General features: G+C 39.4%; 1 protein-coding gene across 13 annotated transcripts in view; it reads left to right on the top strand.

Annotated features, from left to right (window-relative positions):
• The window catches only part of dtnbb (dystrobrevin, beta b), a 35,972-nt gene that overhangs the window by 9,286 nt on the left and 13,504 nt on the right, over positions 1-13,182 (top strand). For 4 of the 13 annotated variants that reach the window (XM_044142573.1, XM_044142579.1, XM_044142577.1 and 1 more), the window contains exons 7-11: positions 188-342; positions 451-556; positions 1,125-1,291; positions 3,316-3,440; positions 11,130-11,204. In XM_044142573.1, the coding sequence (XP_043998508.1) occupies positions 188-342; positions 451-556; positions 1,125-1,291; positions 3,316-3,440; positions 11,130-11,204 (628 nt within the window). The remainder of the gene's footprint in view (positions 1-187; positions 343-450; positions 557-1,124; positions 1,292-3,315; positions 3,441-11,129; positions 11,205-13,182) is intronic. The other 9 variants (XM_044142582.1, XM_044142578.1, XM_044142580.1 and 6 more) reach the window with 4 other exon arrangements.

Genomic DNA, 13,182 nt, shown 5'->3' with positions numbered 1-13,182 from the left:
TGCAGTTTCTTAATTTAAACACAGAGGGGCGCTGTTGAAGCACATACCCTTTAGATATATATTAGTTGAATGAATTGTGCATGTATTCAGGTTCTGGTCAAATTATGCTAAAGAGATCATGGAGCATATTTTTTTTTCTTCCCCTTTCTTTTCTAACAATAAAGCCAAACAATCGCCTGTCCCTCAGACATTTTTTCACAGATCTCAGACTCGAGCGGAGTCATGGTGTTCGCAAAGTTCGATCAGTTCCTCCGGGAGGTGCTGAAGCTCCCCACAGCGGTGTTCGAGGGCCCGTCGTTCGGCTACACGGAGCATTCGGTGCGGATGTGCTTCCCTCAGCAGGTAGGGCGAGGATAACCAAAAGCTTTATTCTATTTATTTCGTTTCTCTCCGTCTCTTTATGTGTGGGAGGGGGAATTGTTTAATTCACGTGCGCCTGTTTCTCTCTAGAAGAAGATCATGTTGAACACCTTTCTGGATGTGTTGATGGCAGATCCTCCTCCTCAGTGTCTTGTATGGCTGCCGCTGATGCACCGACTCGCCAATGTTGAAAACGGTAAGTTGCTACGGTTACGGCGAACACTGACAGACGCAGAAAGTTGCACACCTGCTTGCACGTGGGAAAGGAAACAAGTAATATGAGAATTATAACGCATAACAATTATGTACACGCTGAAGCAAATTTCACGGAGGAATGAAAGGCCGCAGTGTGTTTTAGACTTTAAAGAAAATTAAGTTGGTGGCAGACATTTTTCCCTCGTAAGTGGAAATAGTAGTTTTTAAATCAATATTAAGGAGTTATGGATTTAAAAGAAGGGTATATCTTACTGAAAAGTTACTTGTTATTTCAAGAGCACTACAAAGTTGACCAAAAGTACTTGGTAAGATTTTTGCAGCATAAAATAGTTTACCCTTCTGCTTTCTAAGCATTAATTCACACCATCTGCTTCGATCTGCTTTGCTGCCAACCTGTTTTGCTTTCCAGTTTCTTGCTTGTTCAAAGTAACAAATTAAATGAAAACACGCAATATTTCCATCATTTATCGAATATTATGGGATATTTCAACAGGAATGGGTGGAAAAAGTTGTAAGGGCCCAATTTGTTTTCGTGTTTCTTCGAGCAGTCTTCCATCCGGTGGAATGTTCTTACTGCCGGAGCGAGAGCATGATGGGCTTTCGGTACCGGTGCCAACAGTGCCACGGGTACCAGCTTTGTCAGAGCTGCTTCTGGCGGGGCCACGCCAACGGCCCCCACAGCAACCAACACCAAATGAAGGAGCACTCGTCCTGGGTAAGGAAACAATCTGTGATCCCTCCCGGGTTTGCATTATGATTCTGCCGTCTCTGCGCAAATTAAAAGTCAGTACCTGTGGAAGACTGAGGAGTGATTTTATGATGGAACAGCTGTCTGCATGCGGTTAATGGTCGTTCAAAGCAATCTAAGGCCGGGGCGGCGGAGGCGAGGGGTTTATGAGGTTTAGTTATTTTGAAAATGAAACTGTATTGATTGCGTTACCGCCTGCCCTCGAAGCTCAATCATGATGTCATAAATTGAAAGCAGGAAAGGGATATTACCCTGGATCCCAAATCCATTTCCAATTCTACAGGAAAGAATAACAGCTCGTATAGCTGCGGGACTGGAACGACATGATTGAAAGCATTAGACACAAAACACAAGTCTGATATGCCAAAACGGGTTGTTTTTTGGGGTTTTTTGCCACTTGTTGTAGGATATGTAGATGCATCTGTACTGGATGTGGTGCTGAAAAGTGAAAAAGTCTCAAGTTAAATGAGACTGAAGCACCTAAGTTGCATTTAGGTTCCGCCTCTCCGACACCAGCAGGTTTTCTACCGTAGCAGAGTCGCAGAATGTCTCTTTTTCCGTAAAAATAAATATTAATGGCAAAAGCCATTAATATGTTTTTATCCCTAAAAGCCTCAAGGTGCTCCGTGTACACGATGCCGCTTTTATTTTTATCATCTAGTCAAACCAATTTGTTGTAAAATTGACTTTGAAGGCATTTTTATTCAGACTGAACATTTCACTTCAAGAAAGTTAAGCAGTTTAGTTAAATAACATATAAGACGGAAACAGAGTTACAAGATAAAGGAAATAACCCGATTTCAAGGGAGGAGTTTTTATGTCTCCAGATTTGATGGATATTGGTAAAAAGTTTAAATGAATTGTAACCACAGGTGTGAAACAACAACGACTACAGATTCTACCAGCTTATGGAAATAAAAAGATTAAAAGTTCTATAAAAAAACTAAGTGCGATAAAATAAATTAAGATATATGCAACATGCATCTAAACTGACAACTAAATGATGGGTGTTATTTGTCAGAATTATCAGAATAACACTTACACTTTATTGCAGTTCTGTCTTACTTCTGTTTTCATGACAGAAAACATTTGACCCGAGTCAGGCAGGCAACTATACAAAAACTAAGTAGATGATGTATGTAAGCTTCAGAATTTAAAGGAAGTTAAGAAGAAAAAGATTTCGTATTTAATATCTCGTTATTGTGACATTTGAGAAATGGAATTTGTTTTTCAGCTAAAGTGTAAAAGGTTCAGTTTGATTTCACATCAGACCATGAGAAGAAAAACGTGTTCTTCCTGTAGTGTGTGTTAAAAAGGAATGATAAGGTTTGAGGGGTTAAATACGTTTCCAAACATATATGGATGTATAAAGTGTATATGTGTTTATGTTCACAGATTTAACAGCAGGAGATTCAGAAATGTGCAGTTAGTGGCGAGCAGCTCACTAAATTAGCTTCCAGAGTTCCTCATCAATCCTGCAAAAACACAAAATCTTACCAAGTGATTTTGGTCTGGTTTCTAGTTCAAACATCTTAGTAAACGTAAAATAACAAAAACTAACTTGTAACTTCGGCAAGACGAGCTTGTTTTTAGTTAGGTTGTTTTTAGTCAATAATTCCTCAATTACTCGTGAAAAAGTACATGTTCCACTGGCAGATTATTTCACTTAGGACAAAGGAAAAACATCTTGTCATAAGTGAACTAATTTGCTTATGCAACATGTACTTTTTATCAATATTAAGGAATTATTGACTAAAAACAAGCTCCTATAGCTCCTAAAGCTCCTGCTGCTGAAAAGTTACTTGTAAATTAGCTTTAATCTAGAAACCAGATTAAAGTTACTTGGTAAAATCTTTATGTTTGAGTGTTTGAGAGAGTAGACATACCTAGTTACGTAAATGATTTCTGAAGCAGCTTAAGTTTGAGCGTGCAACATCAACATCAACCCATCAGGCGAGAGGTGACACTGCTTTTCCTGCCCGCTATCACAGAAGTCTCCGGCCAAAAAGCTGAGCCATGCGATCAGCAAATCTCTGGGCTGCGTCCCCATCGGAGAGGCGCCGCACCCCGTGTTCCCCGAGCAGGCAGAGAGACCTCAGGAGCTCCCCCATACCGTGTAAGTGCTACTCCCAACACATTACTTACTGCTGAGTCGACGAACAGCACAGTAGGAATCAATGTGACACGGAATCCGTTTCCATCGTGTAACATTTTCCATCGTTTCACGACGCGATCATCACACGACTTATGGCATCTCGACTCACTGAGCCATCCAGTCCAGTTTTTTTTTTTTTTTTTTTTTTTGTAACGGGAACATGTGTGATGCTACGCAGGCCGAAGATGACAGCTCAGTCATCTTCATCAATATGTTGGCAATGAGACCAGGACGGTTTCATCAATCTCACATTCCAGACTTTGGGGCTCCTGGAAGTCGTTACAGGAAATGCATTATATTCTGCTGCTGTCTTAAACTCTGCACACGCATCTGCATCGCGACTGAAAAAGTCTGAGAGTTTCCGTAGTCGGTCGCACTGCTGCTGGGACTGATCCACGTAGCGGATCTGAGGAGCTGAGTTCCCCTTCATATTTTCTTTCTGCGTTGTTTCTGTGCAACTCTTTTGCTTCCCACATAAAAACATTAAGGCAGGGCTGCAACTAACGACTAGTAAACAATTAATCTATTGATTATTCTGACAGGTAATCGATTAATCTGACTAAAAAAGTACCTGTAAGATTCTGTGGACTTTTCATTTAGGACTTTATATATATATATATATATATATGTATGTATATATTAGAAATGTATAAAAGATGCAAACAAAACAAATTTATTAATCTTTTTTTAAATAAGAAAATAAAATAAAAAATGTTATTGCCTAAAATTTAATAAGACAGCATTTCTTTAGTAAAATGATTAATCATTTTTAGCAAAAGGATTCATCTGCAGCTAAAAAAATATTTCTAACACCAACATGTGAAAAACTCAGCAATACAGGGAAGGACTGATCTGACTGATTATATTTTGGATTAACTGAGCAGTAATTGGAAAGCAGAAGGTGCTAATAGGAGATTTCTTTACAGAACTTGAACTAGATTAAGCTAAAATGATGTCACCTGAGGACATAAACCTTTGTCTGTAAATATTTTTACAGACAAAGGTTTTTTTTTCCTGAAGTGCTATATATATATATATATATATATACATATATAAATTACTGCTCTAAGTATGTTGTTCTTTCAGTAATTTGTCTTTTTTTCTCCAGTTAACAATTAATCAGTTACTAAATTAGTTGATTCATTCATTTCAATGATCGATTCATCGCGATTAATCCAATTAATCGTTCAGCCCTAAATTTAAGATTACAACTTTAAAGACGTGACAAATGGGTTTCCTAACGCCCGGCACAAACCGGCAACAGCTCAACTTTCTGGCCTGACTTTTCAACACTTCCGATCGCTTTTGGCCGTAACAGGAAGCTCCTTCGCGACTATCAATCTAAGCTGTCTTTTTATGCCTCTGCTGCAGGCAAGTGTCAGTGAGTAATTGATAGAGTTGCATTTTAGCAGGAGAGCTCAGTAAATGCCAGGGAAACAGACAGAACAATACATTCCTTTCTGTTTTCCTGTTTTCCAGCATGATGGATACCATCAGCTCCAAATGAGTTCTCACTCCCAGGCTCCTCCCACTGGCGGAAAGTTTTCTATGTTTTTTTTTTTTTTTTCTGCACCCTGTTGAAATTTATGCATTCAAGATGGATATGACATTTGCATACATTTACAATTCATCACGTAGTGGAGAATAAACTGTCGACCCGAGTGTTTTTTGCACATAGAGACGAGGCGATTGGATTAGGTTGTGCCATGTAGGCTGTGTAGCATGAAATTACATCACGCAAGAAGATTAATAGCGATAAAAAGAAATACAATTTGCAGCCGAGACTATGTCGGATTAAATCTTTCCAGTGCCCTCAACACACATTTATCTATTCTGCTCCCTGTTATTGTTCTTCTCTCTTTTTTTATGATGTTTGTTTTTTACAAGATGCACCCTAAAAGAGTAAATCCTGCCACAGAGTCCTAAATGCCCTTCAGTAAACCCTTTTCTTTATCTAAACTGTTGTTTTTCTTGATGAATTATTAAAACATGGTCACACCAATACCTGAATAAGATACTTGAAGCTTTGTGTACCAGTCTGATAATTAGGAAGCAACTTTAACTGCGTACACGGGCTGCATAGTGGCACAAATAAGCTCTGCTTTTCTTTTGATTATTAATAAAATATTGTTGACTGCAAGAAAATGTACATTTGCATATGTACCCGAGGATGAATGAATCAGGCATGCAGCCAAAGAAAATGTGTTGTTAGTCTCTTTTTAAAAATTTTATTCTATTTTACAAGCTAGCATAATTTCATGAGTCCTCATATGTGAAACGCTGTCACATCCATTTTCAAGTCTTCTCCTTGAAAATGGTTTCTTTGTATCTATCACAAGATCCTATAGAAAATATATGTGATTCAGTACTAACCAACTTGGTTTAAAACTGACAATAAAATCAGAAACTAATGTGCTGAAATGTGTGAAAGTGGTCCAGTCAATACATGATAAAAAAAACATTGACGGTCTTTGCAGAGCATAGAGAAGGTCATTTGAGGTGAATCAAGATCACGATGTGGTTCATATTGTGTTTGGTATGGGTGACATTATGCATTAAACTCACGTAGTGAGATAGTGGTGGTGTGTGGAGCAGCGTTGTCACAGCAGTGGTTGCTAATCTGCAACGTGTGGCTCAGGTACTCCGGCTTCGTATTGCTGATCTGAGAACTACAACGGAGTGGCTACGCTGCAACCTAATTGTGCGCTTACCAGGAGGCCATCAAAGTAATTTAAAATTACTTTCTTGGTGGCAAAAGCGACATTACGCTGCTCTGCCTGCAACCAAAAAGTACTTAACCAAGCAGCTGAGACAAAAACATCACAAGCTACATGCTAATAAATACAGCACCACGATCGAGGGAGAACGTTTAGTTATTGGCAGCTGATGCTTCCATCCGGGAAGATATACACAGTCAAGCAGTACGCAGGAGCAGATGTAGCATCTCTGGAGGGAAAAACCTAAAGATAATGTCTTAAGTACCAGCAGATAATGTGAGATGGAGAACAGTAGAAGAAGAAAGTAGCAGAGTGAGAAAAAGTGATCAGTTTGTCCTCCAGTAGCAAAGTTTTGGATCATCTGAGGGTTTATGGATGGGTGTATGGATAAGTAATCTCCATATCATTCATGACTCCTGAATCTTTTCCCTGCTACCTCTTTTCCTGAATCGTACTGATCCCAATAAGAGTAACAGTAGCCTGAGACATGAACTCTAAAACTACCGCCAGTCTTTGCCAAGTTGGATAAACATTGTCTTCGATGAGTTGTCATTTCATATTATAAGTCCCCATCATATCTCAGGTGTGTGTGTGTGTGTGTGTGTGTGTGAGCGCTGACAAAGCCTGTGTCAGAACGCATGGCAGAATCAGGCTATAGCGTCAGGTTTGATCAGACCACCCAAATCGAACGGACACACTCTGACAACGTGCTGCTGTTCTCGTGCTATTTTGAAATATTTACCGGCGTGTGGAGCGACGTCTAACCGAGAACTGGGCTGTGGATTTTTTTTCCTTTCTCAAAGTGTCAGGCAGATTCTTGGGGATTTGTTGTTTAGAAGAGGATGCATCCGTTCTGCAACCACCGTTTGTCTGAAAAGCTTCCTCTCGCCGATGGAGCTAGCTCCGCTTCTGTCAAAGTGACTCACACAGGCATTGTCTGTGCTTTGCATTCAGATTTAATACATGCTGTAGTGTCAAATTGTACGCCACATTCAATATTCAGAAAGTAAATTTCTCTTCACTATAAATTCTTTAGAAATTCATAAAATATTTAAAACATATGTCCCTGCTTTACAATTTGACGTTATCTCCTGGCCAATGCAAAAATACATTGGCGTCATTAAAATCAAAATATGAGACGTGGAATTCGTCATCCTGAGCTACTCAATTTGGCCAGCTGAGCAAGCTGTGTGGCATCAGCTGACTCACTCTTTGGTTACCTAGCAACAAGCTGTTTAAGGTTTCGCCACAGTGCCTCACAACAACTTACAACTAAAAACCACCGACATGAAGCAAAAACTGTGAATGAAACCAGAAACGTCACTTCACTAGTTTGGAAGTATTTCAGATATTTAAAACAAAAAAAACTGCTCAATAATTATCGATATCGACCGATGTGAAACGATAATATCGTGGTAGGTTTTTCAGCCATATCGTCCAGCCCTAGTGACAATAACTCCCATTCATTCTGCCATTCTTGTGCTACTTTCCTTTAACATATAATTTATTTTTGTGGCCTTTTGCCTCATTTCCTGCTCTTAAGTGAATCACACATCATTCTCGCTGCCGCACTTGAATCTGCACAGCTATGGTGACCTAATTCTGTAGCAGTGGTTGTTGATGCGTCACGTGTTAGAGCATGTTTTCATGATCCCGTCACTTCGATTCGGTCTCATAGAGTGGGGATCACTCACTGTGTCCTGAGTGTATGATAACTTTGACATCACCTGCTTGAATGTACTTGGATTGACGGTGGCAGGATGTGATCAACTGTTTTCCTTCTGCCTTCGGTGGTTTGGTTTCTCACAATCTAATGCAGCAGATAATTTGAGTAACATAAGGAGATGGTGCTCTTACTTCTTTCAAGGCTTTTGTGACAGACAACAGAGTCACTTTAGTGGCGAGGCTACTTTTGAACCCAGATTGTTTTATGTCAAGGAGGTTGGCAGTATTCACACCACCACCCCTCCAATGGTTTTGGATGAAAACAGGAGAGACTGGCTGGTAGTTCTCCATGGGTCTGAAGGAGAATGTAATACTCCAAGCATGTTTGAGTCCGGTGGGAAATATACCGAATGTCAGTGAAGCATTAATTACATGTGAGACTGCTGCAGTTAGTAGGAGCTATTGACAGGAGCAGATTGGTAGGAACAAGGTCCAACTGGGATGGAGTATGATTACATGTGAGACGTTTATTCACACTTTTCTCAGTCAGGGGGCAAAATTAATAAAATGATTAAATGAATAAAAGCAACAGTAGGACTTCTGCTGGCTGAGTTAAAGACACTTTTGATTAGGGAAGGTTTGGTTAGTTTGGTAAACTCTTTTCCTGTATCTGAATCTGTGAGTGGCAGAGGGTTAAATAGGCTTTTTAAGTTTTAAGAAAATAATTTCTGGGTGTTCAGAGAATGATGACAACATAGCCTAGAAGCTTGCTAGAGCTGCAGGATTTTTTGAGTTGCAGCTCGGACGTTGTTACACAGTGACCGGAGGGCATCGTTGAGCCAACAGTGGGATTGGGAGAAGTGAGTGGGTTTGGTGGATAGAGGACAGAGACTATTTAGGCAAGAGCTCAATGACTCTTTGGCATCCGTAACATTGAGAGAGGAGAATGTGCTAGAGGTTGAAAGAGCCGGGGGTCAAAACAGGATCTTCCCAGGAGACCCCTCAGAAATCCATAAAATAGTCATCAGAAAAGTGCATAGAAGGCCTGGATGGCACAGTTTCTTGTGAAAATGAGATTTTGCTCTTTGGTAACTTTGTGAGTTGGAAGACTGTGGACCAGTTGTAGCTCAAACATGTGACGTGATGGTTGAAAATTTGATGAGTCATGATTGCCAAGGTGGAAATTCACATCATCAAGAACAAGGGACAGAAGAAAGCAAAGTGTCTACTTCTTCTAGAACACTTACAAAATTGTCATCTCATTTCACATGACAACCACATAATAAATGACAACAGACCACATAACGTAGCAATCTGGAGTTCAACTGATCAATTAGCTCAGTCCTCTGGTTGTTGTGGCTTCCATGTCTTATATAACATTGGAAGCCATTCTGCTTCTCGGTTTACAGTTTATATGTCTTCCTCTAGTTATGTTGTTTAAATCTTATTCCTAGCCAAAAATGCACAAAGCAATGAAAAGATGTGCATTGTGGTTTTGAAAGACCTTAGTTAGTTTATTTAATCAGTCAACAATGTCTGTAGCTCAGAGCACCCAAAATTAAACTTAATCTCCCACCTCTATCAAAGTTCTCCATTACAGATTAGATACTAACTCCTTCAAACCTTTTTGCAGAACCTCGCCTAAAATATTCTTCTGATCTAGGCCATTAGTTTCCCCTGTCTTGCTGTGCCACAAGAAATGAATATCTGTCTGTCATTCAGGAGAAACGGGCCTTAGCGCTTTGCAGGCTTAGATCGTTTTAATGCCTGAATGTTGACCTCTGAGACACTGGATCTCTATCCAGTGTCTGGGCTGGACGTCCTCCATCAACTTCATGCGGGTAATGAGCCACGGATCCGTAGGCAATTATGCGAGTGAGTTGAGCTACGTTTTAGATTTGACTTATTTTAGATAAAAGTACTAAAACCCAAAAATAAAAATTAGGGTTTTTTTTATTATTGGACCCTGCTGTTACACATGAGTTGCATTAATAGATTCAAAACGGGGCTGAAGATTATTTTTAGATGTCTAGCGCTGAGGAGCTTTGATTTATGTAACTCGCTGAAGGTAAAGGGAGGAGTTAAGATATGTAAATGTAAATATGCTCGCATCCATAGATGAGCATTCTGTGCACAATTTTAAATAGGACACATTTTGTATTTTTATTTATTTATTTATTTATTTATTACCTATTAGCATTTTGGCTAAGCTAAAGCAAATAACATTTCCCCATTTTGCAGCATGTCTGCATGTAGCAAGGCGAAAAGACAGAGTCAGAGCAGAGCCTCAGAGAGAGAAAAGGAGCGTGAGTGAGACATAGAAAATCTACGTCGTCACAAAGTCATGTGACTGCCGAGTTTCCTTGGAGACAGCAGCAGTGTAGTACATTGAGATGCTCGCCTGCTCAGTTGAGGACAGATTAGGCATCTGGCAGCAGCAGCAGCAGTGGTTGGATGTGTCATGGAGGACAGAAATAGTATGTGCAAGGTTCAGCGCTCACACTTTTTCTTTTACTCTCCTGATGCAAAAATAGTGGAAAGTTGGAGCAAATGGCTTTTAGGAAAGAATAGAGTAGATGACTTACTTGTGTGTTTTTCTAATGTGTAATATCAAGTATATCAAAAATATTAAACAAATAAGAGTGTGTGAGTAGATAATCCTGTTTAAATGTTTTTATTATTATTTCTGTTTTGTTTTAAAAGTAGAATAATGCAAAAAAAAAAACCTGCATGAAGCTATTAACAACAGTATTCTCATATACCTATAAATTCATATGTAGCCGAGTCAGTACAGAGGAGTTCTCCACTGTGCTCTGCCTTCTGTGTCATAATGAGAGATGTAAATAAAGCGAAACAGAATCGAGGTTAATAACTACAAGGTGCAGATTCAGAGGATGCAAATCCAGAGATGTGCGTTGCTTTGTTTATTTTGTTGTTGTTGCTCTTGCACTTGTTAATTAGAGTTGAGCTAATTGCCTTAAAACATCTAAATCAGTTGCAGGAAAGTTGATTATATCACAGCAGTTCCACCTTGCTGCCCGTTTTTTTGTTGTTTTTTTTCGGTGCACCACATTCTGTGGGTTTTAATGATTCCTCTTCCTGCCTCCGCTCTTACGTTCTTACTTACAGCTGGATGAAGCTGAAGTTAGAACAGCTTGATTTATCATTATTTGTAAAAATGTAAATTGTTCTCCTCCCATTCCCAGTGTCAAGCAGCACAGACCTCTGCGGAGTAGCATTAAAACCCTCTAATCTTGTCTTGTTTTAGTCAGCCGAAAGCAGCGACCAACAACATGAACGACACAATGCTCATGTCCTCTGGTGCACCCACTCCTACCAAAAGGTAAGCTTTTTGAAGATACGACTGTAATCTCCCCCGTAATTGACTATACAAGGACCAGATTGAAGGTACTCCAAAGTTTTGAAGAGTTTCAAAACTGACAAAATATTATGTTGTACCGTTCTACTGCAATGTCAGGCCAGAGTTTTCTCTCTCAGCACGAGCGTGAAGAAACCTAGCATCCCGCTCTCTTAACTAGTCAGCTAGCTAAAGAAGGCTTCTACACTTAGCCACAAATGAGGAAAAATAAAACTCTGTTTATTTCCAGACACATACACACACAAAAATAACAATTTTGATATTAACAACATCACTCTTATTAAGATTACTAGAGGTATTAAATCACAAATGACAAGTTAAGAGGATATCTGTTAAGCTAGTGAGTTTAGGCTAGTTAGCCACTAGATATGACATTGTTGCAAAGGCATTCAATCAAACTTAAATTTATTTTCTTGGTATGTTATATGATAGATCAACACAAAACAGCATGTAATTGTAAATTCAATAGTAATGTTGAATAGTTTTTAACACTTTTTATATAAATACAAAATTATAAAAATGTGTCAAACATAGAACATTTTGTACCTACATGCCAAATATGTGGCAAAAAACAATACCGTAGTACTGCACATCATCCTGAACACATCATTCCCCAGCTAAAAGATGGTAATGGCAGCATTATGCCATGGGGCTGTTTTTTTGTAAACTTGTTTTAGAAAAAAATTACTAAAACATAACCCTAAAATAATATATGGTTTTCAACTTCCTGTTTTTTTTTTAAACAAATATAGATATTTGTGCAAAATTGAACCTTTTGAGCCTACATTGTAAATGTGTGGCAAAAAAACACAACTTCCTCAGCATTATGCCATCAAGACGACTGTTTTTTAATGTTACTTTTATGTTGCTATGCACTACATTACGTCCCAAAAAGTCTTAGTAAAATACTTCAAAGTTTGTGATTGTATTGTGAGAAAAAGCAAAATGTTCAAGGGTTATTCCTCTGAGGCACTGTATCAACTTTTTATGAATGCTTTACTCTGTAAAGAACTGATCAGCAAAACTGTGTGGTAATGTGCTCATGAAAGCAAGCAAGTATAAAGTTTTGCTTAATCTTATATCAAAATGCCAAAGTCAATCTAATGTTTGTGCAGCAGTAGAAAAATTCAGCGATACATCTTATTTTTCTGTTAAATTTTAGTGTTGATGATATCTAAGCGTAATTTTTTGTTTTGTTTTGTTTTACTCACAGTTACTATAAAAATTAGGATCACAGTCCTGGCCCTGAGACGACAAACTAGCTCCATAAATCGCCCAGAAAATCCATATAAATCTGTTTTAATCACTCCTGAATTGAGCCCGCTCTTAAAATAGACGACAGATTGTCTCTGATCAAAATAAAAACGGCAAACCATACCCCCTTTGCACGTATTTTTGCCTCCGAGGAGCGTGACCTTCCGGGTGTATTTTTAGTTAGAAAATATGCTCTGCTGTCGCAGTGAATATGTGATCACATCTACCTAACAGGATGACATGCCAAAAGATTATGATGGAGCTGGATGGAGCCTGGTCGCCCTACCAGCCTCCTCTCATTTCAGTCCATCTTGTGCGAGAGCCTTGACTCTGGCATCATTATTTACTACAGCGGGTAACGAAGCTCTGTGGTTATGAAGCCGGCGACGGAGAAGAGCGCTCTTGCAACGTAAATGCATCCTCTCCCTGCAGGTCTAGATTTTCTCCATCTCGTGTGCGCTGTGTATCTCCGGCAAATCTTTACGGCAATTTGTGCTCTCGAGTTCAGAGCCCTCAGAGACTCGGGAGCTCCTGCGGCGGGTTAGTCAAGACGACTTCGTCGGAAATCTGGGGGAAACCGTGAACGAAGGGGGTGTGGAAGTCTCAGGCGGAGTCATCAGCCTTCGCCAAGGACTTTGTCAGCTGAAGGGCAGCTGGCTGTAAAAAAGAATCCATTAATCTAAAATGT

Source organism: Gambusia affinis, linkage group LG16 (genome assembly GCF_019740435.1).
Source record: "Gambusia affinis linkage group LG16, SWU_Gaff_1.0, whole genome shotgun sequence".
NCBI classification, from domain to species: domain Eukaryota; kingdom Metazoa; phylum Chordata; class Actinopteri; order Cyprinodontiformes; family Poeciliidae; genus Gambusia; species Gambusia affinis.
The sequence above is the reverse complement of the archived record's forward strand: the minus strand, read 5'-3'. Positions and strand labels throughout refer to the sequence as shown.